The sequence below is a fragment of the Simochromis diagramma genome, unplaced genomic scaffold (genome assembly GCF_900408965.1).
Source record: "Simochromis diagramma unplaced genomic scaffold, fSimDia1.1 OVJJ01000585.1, whole genome shotgun sequence".
Classification (NCBI taxonomy): Eukaryota; Metazoa; Chordata; class Actinopteri; order Cichliformes; family Cichlidae; genus Simochromis; species Simochromis diagramma.
Window position 1 is genome coordinate 3,027,080 of NW_024387398.1, and position 13,813 is coordinate 3,040,892.

The 13,813-nt window shown below is 39.3% G+C and overlaps 1 protein-coding gene across 1 annotated transcript; it reads right to left on the reverse strand.

Moving 5' to 3' along the window:
- Positions 1-1,143: 1,143 nt before the first annotated feature.
- On the reverse strand, positions 1,144-5,898 carry LOC120720685 (signal-regulatory protein beta-2-like). Its single transcript, XM_040010460.1, has 6 exons — positions 3,536-5,898; positions 3,116-3,442; positions 2,155-2,508; positions 1,900-2,037; positions 1,746-1,819; positions 1,144-1,644 (listed from the first exon to the last, which is right to left on the reverse strand). The coding sequence occupies exons 1-6, from the start codon at positions 3,576-3,578 to the stop codon at positions 1,546-1,548; spliced, it is 1,035 nt and encodes a 344-aa protein (XP_039866394.1). The 5' UTR covers positions 3,579-5,898; the 3' UTR covers positions 1,144-1,545.
- Between the last annotated feature and the right edge of the window lie 7,915 nt (positions 5,899-13,813).

The following is a 13,813-nucleotide window of genomic DNA, read 5'->3' on the forward strand; positions in this document are numbered from 1 at the left end:
TGTGCCTTTCTGTATATAGGTTCCTGTGATACTTAGAAGTGTGATTGCACTGTTGAGAATAGCTTATTTTGATGTTGTTTTGTTGTCATGTTGTCAAATTGCGTCCGATATGCATTTTATTGATTTTCATTTTTTGCTACAGTTTATGAAAATGATTGTATCTCAAAACTGATTTTTTGTAAAGACTCAAAATACATTTTATGTGGTTTGAAAGGACTTTGTGCAGCTTTTTTCATTTAAAATTTTGAGCTATGTCACTTTGATATTTTTGTATCAAGATGCACAGCAATGACCATGTGGCAAAAGAGGGGTTTTGCCACATAGTTTTCATTTTTAAATTGCACGTACTGGGACGTCAGTGGTATGGAAGGAGAGACTGAGGTGCAGGTGCAGACTGAGACCAGGAGAGAAGGCTTCAAGAGGACCAGTGAGAAGCAGTGACCATTTCACAAATCTCTCTGAATCTCTGCTGCTGTGCTGGGGAGGCCCTGCGGCTCCGGCTGTCTTTTTTGTTCCCTCCTTCAAACCTCACCGTCACTGCCCTCTTCCTGCTGCTCCTCACAAAATTCTTGGGCTCATTGTTGTTCTAAGTCAGACTATTCATTATTGCCAAGACTATAAAGAACTTTGTTATCAGCTTTAAAATTTACTTTTTACATTTACAAACAACTATTACAATGAAGCAAAAAATGATTTTATAACTGATTAATGTCCACATTTTTCATTTACACATAGATATGGAAATCGCAGTTGAGGATCATCAGGCACTAGACACACTGATGATACCCCACAGGGCAGACAGGTCTGGCCCGGATCTGGTGCCAAGCCGGCATTGCTGGCTGACTTCCTGCATAGTAAGTGGTATGTCATCCAGATATGGGCCAGGCCTGGCGTATGTGCCACTGTTTATGTGATAGCATGCCACATCTAGCCCAATTATGGTTTGGTTTATGTGGCCCAGGCTCATGGAAAACAGGTCTGGCATCAAGCTGGCACTTGTGACTGACTGGTGTCATGGCAGGGTGTATGCCAACGAGATGTTGGCCAGGTCTGGCAATGGCAATTTTAGTTAGAAGACCCAAATACCATGTTGCAATACTATACTGCTGTGGTAGCCAACATTTCAAATGCAGGTTTGACAAGTTTGCGAGTGCACACTTTATCCAAAACCTAGTGAGGGTTTACTCATGTTTACCACCGGGTGGCTGTAGCTCGGGAGGTAGAGCAGGTCACCTGCTGAGGGTAAGATTAGTGGTTCGTTCCCTGAACCCTTTAGTCTGCATGTCAAGAGTGTGAATTTGTATGAATGTAGTTAGGAAGCACTCAGTTTAGAGAAAGTGTGTGTGATTGGGTGAATGTGGCATGCTGTATAGAGCACTTTGAGTAATACGGGAGACTAGAAAAGCGCTGTCTGAAAAGAGTTCATCATCTTACTTTTGCACTATTATTATCCGGCACATGTTGTTATTACATGGCTTGATTAAGGTACACATTAGGCTGACATCTGGGGCCAAATCCACCATAGGTCCCAAGCACCATACAGGTTTAGTCATTGCGCTGTACTTGTATATCTCTTTCCATCATCATAGCTGTCTTAGTCAACCTGAACACAACCACAGTATGAAGCCCTGTATCCTGTGAGATCTGAAAAAATAATATATTTCACAAAAACTGTGAGATGACAAATATAGAAAAGTAATAACAGTAGTGTTACAATGTATGTATGTATGTTTAAAATAACTTACCTTCTGATTTAGTTGATTACTAGTGGTCATGGTATAATTCAGTTGCACTGCTACAGCACCTGAATTAAAGGAACCTAAAATAAAAATAAGATTTACTGAAATTCAGAATATACTGCAAATTAAGTATAAATAAGTATAAAGGAAAACTGATTACCATTCGAACAATTATATTTCTTGTTCTTGAGTACATAACTCAGTAAGGCTATAACCATCAAACTTATTGCCAAAGCAGCACACAAAAGAAACACAACCGTGTTGACCACCTGAGAATCACCAAATGACCTAATGTTGTCTGAAAAACAAAAGGATCAAACATGAAAGGTTAATCGCTATGAAAACATTTCCTTAAATGTGCCTCCTGAAAACTAGAAATAATCTGAAGATGTATATATTACATAAAGGTTGTTACCTTTAATATTCAATTTTGCTCCATTACCAAAAATGATATGTCCACATGTTGCCACAGCACAATAGTAGTTTCCAGAATCAGAAGAGCTGATATTGTTCTTTGAGAAGTTGTAGACACATTTTCGAGGAGAATGAACATCAGACTGCCTCTCACATTCATCACCACTGCTTCTATAAACGTAAATCACACTGGGATGTGTTTCATCCATTCCTGCTCTGAACCAGTACACATCCTCTGGACATGTATTCGTCTGCAGGTCAGAGAGGACTGAACACTGTAGAGTCACTGAGTCTCCTTGATATATCGGAGCTGATGGCAACTCTTGAATGACAACGGGGATGTCAGGTTCTGGTCCTGGAAAATAAAACAAACTATGTACAATTCATTTAAAACCACTGCAAGAATTGTTATTTTTCACAGTCATGAATAAAGCTAAACTTATGCCACCAACTGTCCCTCAAACTTATGTATGATTCTTAACAAAAGTATTTTACCACCCATCATGAAAACAAGAAAACAGAAAAATGTATCAATCAGCCACAAACTTCTTTAAAGGCAAAAGTTATATTGTTATTTATTAGACAAACAGCAAACTGAATTCATGTTGTTATACACTCATTTAAGCTGACTTCTGTTCAGGAATGCAAGTGAATAAGATTTGGTATCTTAATAAAATATAGTAAAGTACTTTACTATATTTTCAGCTTTTTTGCTAAACAGTACTTTTAAGAATTCAAGTATAATACTGATATTTTATTATAAACATATGCGTCTGCATGCTGGTGCATTATCCAACAGAGAAACATGAAAAATCATTTTTCTAATAACTAGTATTAACTAGTAAGTACTGTTAATTAAGGGCAGCTATGGCATAAACCTTACAATGAGAGGTAGTTAATAAATGTGTAAATCAAAATAAATTCAAAGTTGAGCATCAATAGGAGAATATTGTGTCATTTACCTTTGACTCTTAGGAAAGTAATATTCCACTTTGTCGTTTTGAGTTCAATCACTTCTTCACAGTAATAGAAGGCAGTGTCATTGAGCTGTGTTTGAATTATACGGAGAACAAATGTTCCTGTTTCCTGCTTTGTTGTAATACGAGGAGTTTCGTTAACAGTGCCCTGAGCAAAAGTGTAGGTCGCCCCTAAGACTTCAGGCAGATTTCCAGCAACAACTCGGATCCAAAAAAGTAATCCTGACAAGTTAGACCGGCGACTACACGTCAGAGTCACATCTTCTCCAAGATGAACATTTTTTGTTACAAAGCTTTGGTCATCCATGCATCCTGAAAAATAAAGTCAATCCTTTACATTTATCCAAGTGTAAAAGGTAACAATTACTGAAACACAGAGAAAACTGAACACAGATGCATACTTACGCCCAGCTGTGAGTAAAAGAGCTATGCACAATATGATCAACATTGTCTGGTTCAGACCTCAGTTAAAATTAGATTTCACTGCAAGATGATTAATCTTAATGTGGTTTTATCAAATGGGAGGGGACAATGAGATGGGAGGGGACAATGAGATGGGAGGTAACCATTTTAAAACAATCTGATTGGTCTGTAATAATGTTAGTTTTTAAATGTCTTTCCAAAATTAAAATTATCTCATTGTCTCCAATGAACATACATGACACGAGCAGTCATCACAACACAAGTAAAATTCTAGAATAGATTTCCTGTCCAAAATTTTCAGCCATGTTACAAAGAGAAAAGTTCCAAGACATCACTTTTTGCTTAGTTGCTCTATTGGGCCAAAAGAAGTGGCTAAATATTACCAGAAAAAGGCAATTATGGAAAATTGTATCCAAGATTTTACATTATAATTTATGATATACTTTTTGATCGTTGATAAATGACGTCTTTGAGAGTAAACACAACATGACCAACACACCAAAACACGAAATATGGTTGACAAAACAGGTTGTGTGACAATCGTATGTCCAGAGTAAAAATAGCATTTTGTGATTGTGCTGCAATACTGTTTCAGTCAAATTCTCCAAACTGCAAAATGCCTAGAGAAAATACTGTTAGTGATATATCAGTGTGATATATCAAAGGACAATGTTGTTCCACTTATTTTGCACTAAACCAAACACGTGAGGATTTATATGAAGTCAGACCTTTCTCTTTCTATATTATTGTCATGTTTTGCTGTGCAGCAGGCAGGATGTGGGACCCAAATGCAGGATTTGGAGACTGAATTATAAACTAAAAGCAGTAGCTTTATTGCTGGGGAAAAACTTTCAAAAGAAATGCAAGAAAGGTAAACTAGAAACGCAAACACAAAACTCAAACTAGGAAACTAGAAAACAAAACCTGAGGGAGCCTGAACATTACCATAAACACAGAGGAAAAACACACCATGGTGACGACACCACGGTGAGCAGGGGAACACTGAGGACTAAAATACACCGGCAGGATAATGAGAGGATGGGGAACAGCTGGGACTACTCAGACGAAACAAGACACGGGAAAAGCAAAACTCAAAACACTGAACACAGGACAGGATCTATCAAAATAAAACAGGAAACACACAACAGGCACAGAGGCACGGACCTGATGCTAAACAAAGGGAACGTGAAGCACAGGGACAGGAGTGACATGAGACATGACTGACTGGGGAACAAGAAAATAAACATAAAGACAAAACTTAACCTACACTAAACACGAGGGGCACGGGAACAAAACCCAAGAACTAGAAATCAAGAAATACTAGAGAACTTAGGGGGCTAGAAATACAAAACAGAAACCCAAAAACACCAACGGTGATAAACAATGGTGAAGTCAAAAACTTATATAATGACACAAAACACTGGGTCACCGACACAGGACCGTGACAGTTATCATTTAGCAATAAACTGTTTGCATCATTATCCTTTTGCTGTATCACACTCTTTGGGATTATCATCAATTAATGTTTACTTCCAGTGATGGATGGAGGAAATTTTTACTGCAGACAAAAACATTTTAAACAGCTTATTTTCTAACCAGACATCGCAGTGGTGGACAAGAAGAAAAGGAAGGCCATAGTGATAGATGTAGTTGTTCCAACCAATATTAGGAAGAAAGATGGTTGAAATATACTAAAAAGACTGAGAGAGGAGCCAGAGCAAATGTGGAGAGTGAAGGCAACGGTTGTCCCCATGAAGCACCCAAATTAGTGATCTCCAAAGCAGGAGAGTGGCTCTAACAGATCCCAGGAACGACATCCAAGATCTCTGTCCAGAGAAGTGAAGTCCTAGGTGCATCATATTGTAACTATACATTAATATTCAGAAATTCCCAACAGCCAGACAACCCAGACTCTATATAGTTTGATGTCTTGTGCACCCCTAAATTTTATGTAGTGTTGTGTCAAAATCCACATTAGGACATTGGAGGCCTAGCTGTTTGCATCCCATTGGCACCTTGTGTTTTTTTGCCTATATATATAGTTTTTTTTTAATTTGCTGATTTATTTATTTTCAAAATCACTTTTTAACTTTTATTTTCAGGGCTGGTAAGGTTTAGGAGATTAAAAAGATTTTGTTTTGGGTTAAAACATGGCCCTTCTTCCCAGAACTCCTCTTTGTTGACATATGATAAAAGATAAAAGTGAAGGATCAATTGCAATAATCACATAACGCAGGATACGTTAGATTACAGTCACAACTTAGCAGCTTTAATGCAACACACAGTGCAGCTTTATTGTTTATTAGGTTATGGAACTATTTTTATTGAGCACCAAAGTGCAGAGCAAATATTTATTCAAAGTTTACAATGTCTCTGTCAAAGTGCACAGGTAAGCCTTGTTCACATTTAATAGCAATTTTTCTGGTGTAAGAGTTCCCACGGTACTCACAGTGGCCTGGCCTTCCCCCTTTTAGTTTACAGACAACAATGTCAAAAGGTTTTGTGCTTTTGGTCATCTCACCATATGGCTCTCCTGCACGGTCACAAATGGGTTTCACTAGACCCGTGGTAGCTCTGATAAAGGTGTTGGTCTCCTTACACTCATTGTCGGCAGTTTTAATGCGTCTACTAGCTATCACGCTGGTACACCTGTCAACACTCATCCGCTGAAAAATATGCTGATTTATAAACTTCTGGTAACGCTCAGAGATGTTAGCATTTACACAGAGTACAGTGGCAGAAAGCAGCAGCACAAACTGGGTCCTCATGGCTCCCTGTTGAAGAAAATGTGAAAAAAATATTTTAGACAATCTGTCGCATCTGAGATGAGGACTGAGTAAATGCAAACATTTTCTCAATTTAGTTGTAAATTGACTGGATATTGTTCATATTGTTGTTGTTGTTATTTTATTAAAATGCACAGTGATCATATTAAACCATATCAACAAATAAACCTCTTCGGAGATTTTAGCAATCATAGACTCTCTAGATATATACTCCCGAGGGAAAAGTACAATTTTAAATAAAGTCATATTTAACTTGTGTGTAATGGCAGAGCATTCTGAAAAAATGAAGAAACAAACCTTCCGAGTTTAAATCAGAAACTTGGTCAGGTCTCTCAGTTCTCCCGTTGTTAAGCTTGTGAAGCTTAAATGGAAAACAATAAAAAATAGATGTAAAAATGTTACAATATCAATACCACATTACAGAGAATAACTTACCCGTATCAAGACCACAGTGACACTGATCGGTGTCAAGTCTGCTCAATCATTTATAGAACTCATTTTGAACTTTGATTTCTTGGCTCAGCAATACATGGGGAGGGAGTTCTAGATAAAATAATTCAGTTGGGTGAAGGGACAAGAAGATAACAGTGTACTTTTTTCACTTTTTGGGGTGCTCTACAATTACACCAAGCCCCCTCAAGACTGGTACTTATAATATAAGTTTCTCCTGATTTTAGTCACCAGATAAAAAAGCAGTGCTGATCAACTTTTGTTATATATCAGACTATTGTTTTCAAAGAATAAAATAAATGAAAATTAAAGTGTGAATGAAAGAAGAATGAAGGGTGTCAGGTACTATTAACCAGTACAGCCAAACACAAGTCATGTTCAGATGTGTATTTTAATTTCAAATGGTTGAGCAAATTTGTTTTCTTATGCAGTTAATACTTAACCTAAAAGAACAAAGCACAATAATTTTAATAAAGCCATTAAAAATCAACATAGCCTGACCACAAAAACATCTGTGGGGAAGAACAAACATACACCTCCTGCTTATATAAAGGTTTGCAATGTTTGGTGTTAAGGGTTATAACAGGAAAGAAGGTCGTAGGTACATTAGAACTGATCCAAATATTTGCTGATCATAGTTCAGTTTCAGTTTGAGTAAATGATAAAATGTTTACATTCCCAGTGGACTGTAAACATTTCTGACCTAAATCAAGAATAACAGCTTACACAGAACTGTACTTTATTTATAGTGTTCAAGGTTCAAGGTTCAAGGTTCTTTATTTGTCACATGCATAGTTATACAAGTATAACACACAGTGAAATGTAGGCTGACACGCTCCTCGACATGTGCAAAAATTGGGGGGGGGGGGGGGGGGGGGTGTAGAGGAAGAACATTATATATATATATATATATATATATATACAGACATATAGTATATACACTGGGTGAATGTGCAGTAGTAGCAGCAAGCGGGTGAATTCTGTATATTAATATGAATAGACATCTGACTATTTTACAGGAGACAATATAAACATATTTAAAATTAAAGGAATTTGAAATGTACATTGTGCCTTGGTTTAGTGTCTGGAAGAGTCCTGTCTCAGTCAATTATAGATGATGTGAGAGGGCGGGTGTGTGTGTTTAGGGCACGGATGGCTTGGGGATAGAAGCTCCTCTTGAGTCTCTCTGTCCTTGCCCGGAAGATGCGGAACCTTCTACCAGATTGCAGAAGTTGGAACAGTTTGTTGCCAGGATGGGATGGGTCCTTCAGTATCTGCGCTGCTCTAGTCCGGCATCTCCTGGTGTAGGTGTCCTGAAGCGGGGGGAGAGCAATCCTGCAGCAGCGTTCTGCTGTACGGATCACTCTCTGGAGAGCTTTTTGGTCCTTCACACAGCTGTTCCCAAACCACGATGTCATGTTCTGTGTGAGGATGCTCTCCACAGCGCCTGTATAGAAAATCCTGAGGATCTTTGGAGAGACCCTGAACTTCCTCAGTTGTCGTAGGTGATACAGGCGCTGCCTAGCCTTTTTGGTCTGGACCTGAATGTGGGCAGACCATGTCAGGTCTGAGGAGATGTGGACACCAAGATACTTGAAGGACTGCACCCTCTCCACTGGAGCTCCATTGATGATGATGGGCTTGTAGTCTCTGTGCTGACCCCTTCTGAAGTCCACCACCAGCTCCTTGGTCTTGCTGACGTTCAGCTGGAGGTGGTTGTCCTGGCACCACGATGCCAGATTCTTCACTTCATCCATGAAGGCCGCCTCATCGTTGTTGGAGATGGCACCCAACACCACTGTGTCATCAGCAAACTTCACAATGGTGTTGGAGCCATGGGTGGCCACACAGTCTGAAGTGTAGAGGGAGTAGAGCAGTGGCGAGAGGACACATCCCTGAGGTGCTCCTGTGTTGATGGTGATGCTGTTGGAGAAGCACCTGCCCACCCTCACCACCTGAGTTCTGCCAGTGAGGAAGTCCAACACCCATGCACACAGACGGCTGTTAAGTCCCAGATCCCTCAGCTTTGTGAACAGTCTGCAGGGCACTATTGTGTTAAACGCTGAACTGTAATCAACAAACAGCATTCGCACATAGTTACCCTGTTTCTTGTCCACGTGGCTGAGAGTGGTGTGTAGGACGTGGGCGATGGCATCCTCTGTGGATCTGTTGGATCTGTAGGCGAACTGCAGTGGATCTGTGGTGTTTGGGATGGAGGAGGAGATGATGTTCTTCAGCAGCCTCTCAAACACCTTCATTACTACCGAGGTCAGTGCAACTGGCCGGTAATCGTTCAGGGATGAGGGTTTGCTGTTCTTGGGCACAGGGATGATGGTGGATCTTTTGAAGCATGTGGGGACCACAGACTTCGCCAGGGACTCGTTGAAGATGTAAGTGAACACACCTGCTAGCTGGTCAGCACAGCAGCGCAGCAGACGGCCGGTGATGCCGTCTGGCCCCGCCGCTTTCCTTGTGTTCACTCTCCTCAGTGCCGCTCGGACGTCATGCTCCGCGATGCTGGTCACCGGGCTCTCGCTGATGACGTCACTGTCCTCGGTAGTCAGGCGGTAGATAGCATTAGCCGCCTGGCTAACCTCGAAACGGGCGTAGAACCGATTCAGCTTTGTACTTTATATTCAGTATTTCTGACAGCAAACGTTCTCCACTTCTTTTTAGTACATTTTTCCACACGTTTATCTATTAACAGTGGTTCATTCAAATTTGTTTAAGTACGGGTTGTGAATGAAGGGAAGAAGAAAAAATACCCCCAAGAAGCAGGTTATGAGCACAATAATAACAACATCTTGGTGCTATTTATTTATGTTTATGTTGATTTCCATGCTCCACTTCTTTATAGATTCAGATTCAAGCTTCAAAAGAGAGGGCTTTAGGTCTCTTCCTGTGTCTTTAGGTCCCCTAAGACAGCGGTCCCCAACCTTTTTTGCACCACGGACCGGTTTATGCCCGACAATATTTTCACGGACCGGCCTTTAAGGTGTCGCGGATAAATACAACAAAATAAAACTAGTACCGGTACCGAAAAAAATAAGATTTATTCATAACACACGTGAAAAGACCCAGGAAAACCGAGTTAACGATAAAAACGATAACAAAATAACGATGAAAACCGATAAAAACCCTGAAAACCATACATTTCACACCTGAGCCTCAACTCTCGCGGCCCGGTACCAAACGACTCACGGACTGGTACCGGTCCGAGGCCCGGGGGTTGGGGACCGCTGGACTAAGACACAGGAAGTAAGTTTATGCTAATTCAAAAATGTATACAGTAAGAACAAATGTATCACTATTGTGTAACATGATCATGTTAGCATGCTGACTAAGTTTCACAGATCTGCAGTCTAGTCAGTACATAATGGAGCACTCAGTGCCCACAAATGCACACACACACAAAAGTTATGTGCAAATAACTAAAACAATCTATAAAGAGTAGGTCTCTTTAAAAGTAGACATAATCATGGCTGTTTTCTTCAAGGTGTTTTTGAACTAAGGAAACAGTATTTGTCATTGCCCAGACTATGACAACACACACACACACACACACACACACACACACACACACACACACACACACACACACACACACACACACTGCTAAAGCTCTCACCCAGGTCTCTACTTGTGTCCTGTGTGAATTCCCCTCCCTCTCTCGAGACATAACACCCTCTGAAGATGAGCAACACATCAACCGAGACTCATTTTGACTGCATGAAAATAAGGTTTTAAGAATGATGAAAAAATTAACAGTTGTCTATATTATTTTTTATTTCCTTCACCTCATTCGGCCAGTTTGCTGATGTTGTTATTTTTACAGCAAACAATATCCATGATATGTGGAACCCTCAGCTTTGACTTTAGTGCCACTATTGATCTCATTGTTTATTCATTCTAAACCAAATTGGGGTTTTTTGCTATTATATAACTACTTTGATGTCATGCTTATTAAAAATGTAAATAATGGTTAAAATGGATATCCTATCATCCCACTTTTTGCACAAATGCATTCCACATGTCTGATGATGCTGCTACCACCAGAGGGCACTCTAATACTTTTTATATCACATATTAACCCAAAGAGAACAAACAAGGTGTTTAAACATGTAAACTGTTTTCATTCATTTTACAGTAATTTTTCACCACCTCTACTCTTTAACTGACTTTACTCTTAAAATATGAGGTCACAAATGTTTGATTGTTAACTTAAGACACAATAGCAACCACAGCACTGCAGCTGCATGTGACTTCATTATTTCCAAGTTACTGTCCAAATCAAGACATGCATAACATTCAAAATAGTTTGCTCTTAACATTTTTAAGCAATTAATTTCTATCCTCATTATACATGTTTGTATTTGCAAAGATCACCAAAAAGTGACAGTAAAATCGGTTTGTGGCTATGTTAGCAGCAAGTATCACAGAATGACTTCAAATCCATTTGATACAGAGGCAAAACATAGACCATGCTAGAATGATTTGTTTGATGGATTTGTGAGACTCTGGAGTTTCTTTAAGACCACTGAGAGTTAGCTTCATGAATCACAATTTGTAACCACCTGACCCACAATCTCAACTAGAGAACATAAAGTACATCATCGTCTTTGCGCTTTTGAACCTTGAGCATTCTCTGGTACAGGTCACAGTAGTTCTGAGTAATTACACTCAGTGTTTGCTCGGAAGCTGAGGAATGGTCAACCACAACTTAGTTTACTAGGTTAGCTGCACACTCTTTCTGTTTCCTACACTGTTGTGCACTTTTACACAGTGCTTTGAGCCTAGTCTTTTCTGAAGAATAGAAACAGATCGCTGTTGCTTTATTACAAAAACAGATTGATGCTGACAGTATATGGATAGACAATATTATGGCTTATATGTTTAAAATCCCTGAGCTTTTAATGATAACACAGATTCATTTTCTAATCATTAATATAATTTGTATTAATAATGAATTGGTTATGTAATAGCGTGTATAATACATTGTTTAGATTTTCTTTCTATGAGATTTTATAAACCAAATATAAGCTGTGTAGGAGGTTATTTAAAAAGTCGGTTTTTGCACATATAAGCTGGTCATTTATTTCTAACATGGATCAGTGTCTGTTTCATAGCACCTAGGATAGATTTCTTCATATTTTATTTACATTTGATGTATGGGTTTCTTGGATTTCATGGTGTCACTGATGGTAAGGATGACAAATTATTTCCTGTGCACGTCTTTTTCTTGAATTGATTCGCCATTGTGCTTAGAGGAAGTGCCTTGCTGATGTTGGTAATCCAAGCATCACCTAGACCACCAGGAAGTCAAAATTTTGCTTTGACGTCTTAATGTAAACACTTACTCCACCCTATAATCAAGATTTTTACTCTTAAATCGTGTCCTATGTTCAGTTATACATAGGACATGATTTAGGCTCAGAGGACAGTTATGCAGATGAGAAGATGAGACAGGAAAGAAGAGAGAGAAAGAAACAGAGGATGACGATATGGACATATTCTTATGTAGCACTTTTCTACTGGAGCATTCCAAGAGCTTTATTAAACATGCATCTTCCAACCATTCATTGAAGGACTTTTTTCTATGCTTAAGCACTTTCTATCTAACGGGGGACCTCAGGTTGCATTTTGCCTTGTTGCACATGGTTACCTGCTTAACCTCTAAGCTAAACATGTGACCCTAAATCTAAATCTAAAAATTAACCAAGACTAGAGGCTAGCGCTAACACAGACATGTAGCAAAAACACGTTGAAGCGAAGTGTTCACCAACAGCAAGGTGCATGCATGCAGTGAAAGCTGAAAGACAAAAACACAAGCTCAAAAACGGAAACCACAAAAAAGAGTGGTGTGAATTCTTTACTTGAGATGTACTTGCGTCAACTCTTCTCTTCTTTTGTTTTCCTCTTGTTTGACTTGTGTTTTTCTGTATTTTCCTGCTCTGTCTTATTCCTTTTACTTGTACAGCACGTTGGTTAATGCTCGTTATTTCAAAATGTGAATAGATTTACTTGACATGATTTCCTAGGTAACTCATTATTTTATTTATATAGCATCAAATTACTATAATAGCCACTTCAAGGTGCTTTATAGTGTAAGGTAAAGACCCTACTATACTTCAGAGAAAACCACAACAATCAGACAACCCACTATGAGCAAGCACTTGGTGACAGTGGGAAGGAAAACTCACTTTTAACAGGAAGAAACGTCCAGCAGAACCAGCTGACGTGACCAGTTGGTGAAGGGAGGGAAAGAGGACAAACGCTTCGGCTGGTCAGACAAAAACGAGCAAAAGACATTACCTTGCATTTTTTTTTTAAATATATTTTTACCTTTTGCATTTAGTGCTCTGAAAAATCTATATGAAACTTATATAATGTATCACCACATAATACACTTTTTTTCTCACACTGCACAGAAACATCAAACAGCCACCAAGTGAAGCTCACACTGAAGAAAATGCCTGAATTAACAAACCTTCCAACCTTCAAGCAGATGAGCTCAAACAAAGGAGGACACCAGGTGTCTGTCCTGTCAGCTAAGAACAGGAAACGGATCCAATAATTTGCACGAGCTAAACAAAACCTGACAACAGAAGTTTAGGCACTGACTGGTCTGCTGCTGTGACATTTGGATTGTAAGGTTACATCCATGTATGTAATTGGCATTGTAATAGCAAATTGGCCTGATTTTGGTGTAACTGTGTGGGCAACATTGTGTACCAAGAAGTACACAAGCTACTGAGCACACAAAGTGTTGAAAACATGACTTCACTGTGCTCGAATGGCATCCAAATTCTCCAAATCTAAATCCAGCACAGTACCTTTGTGATATTGTGGAATACGAAATGTGGAACATGAATGTACAGCCAGGAAATCTGGAGCAAGAAATCTGGAGCAACTGTGTGAGCACACAATCGTGGGATGTCCCAAACTGTGAGTTTTGTTTACTCTCAGTCTGTGCTGCTGCGGGTTGGCTTGTGGTCCCACCTCTACCTCTCTTATATTAGCATCA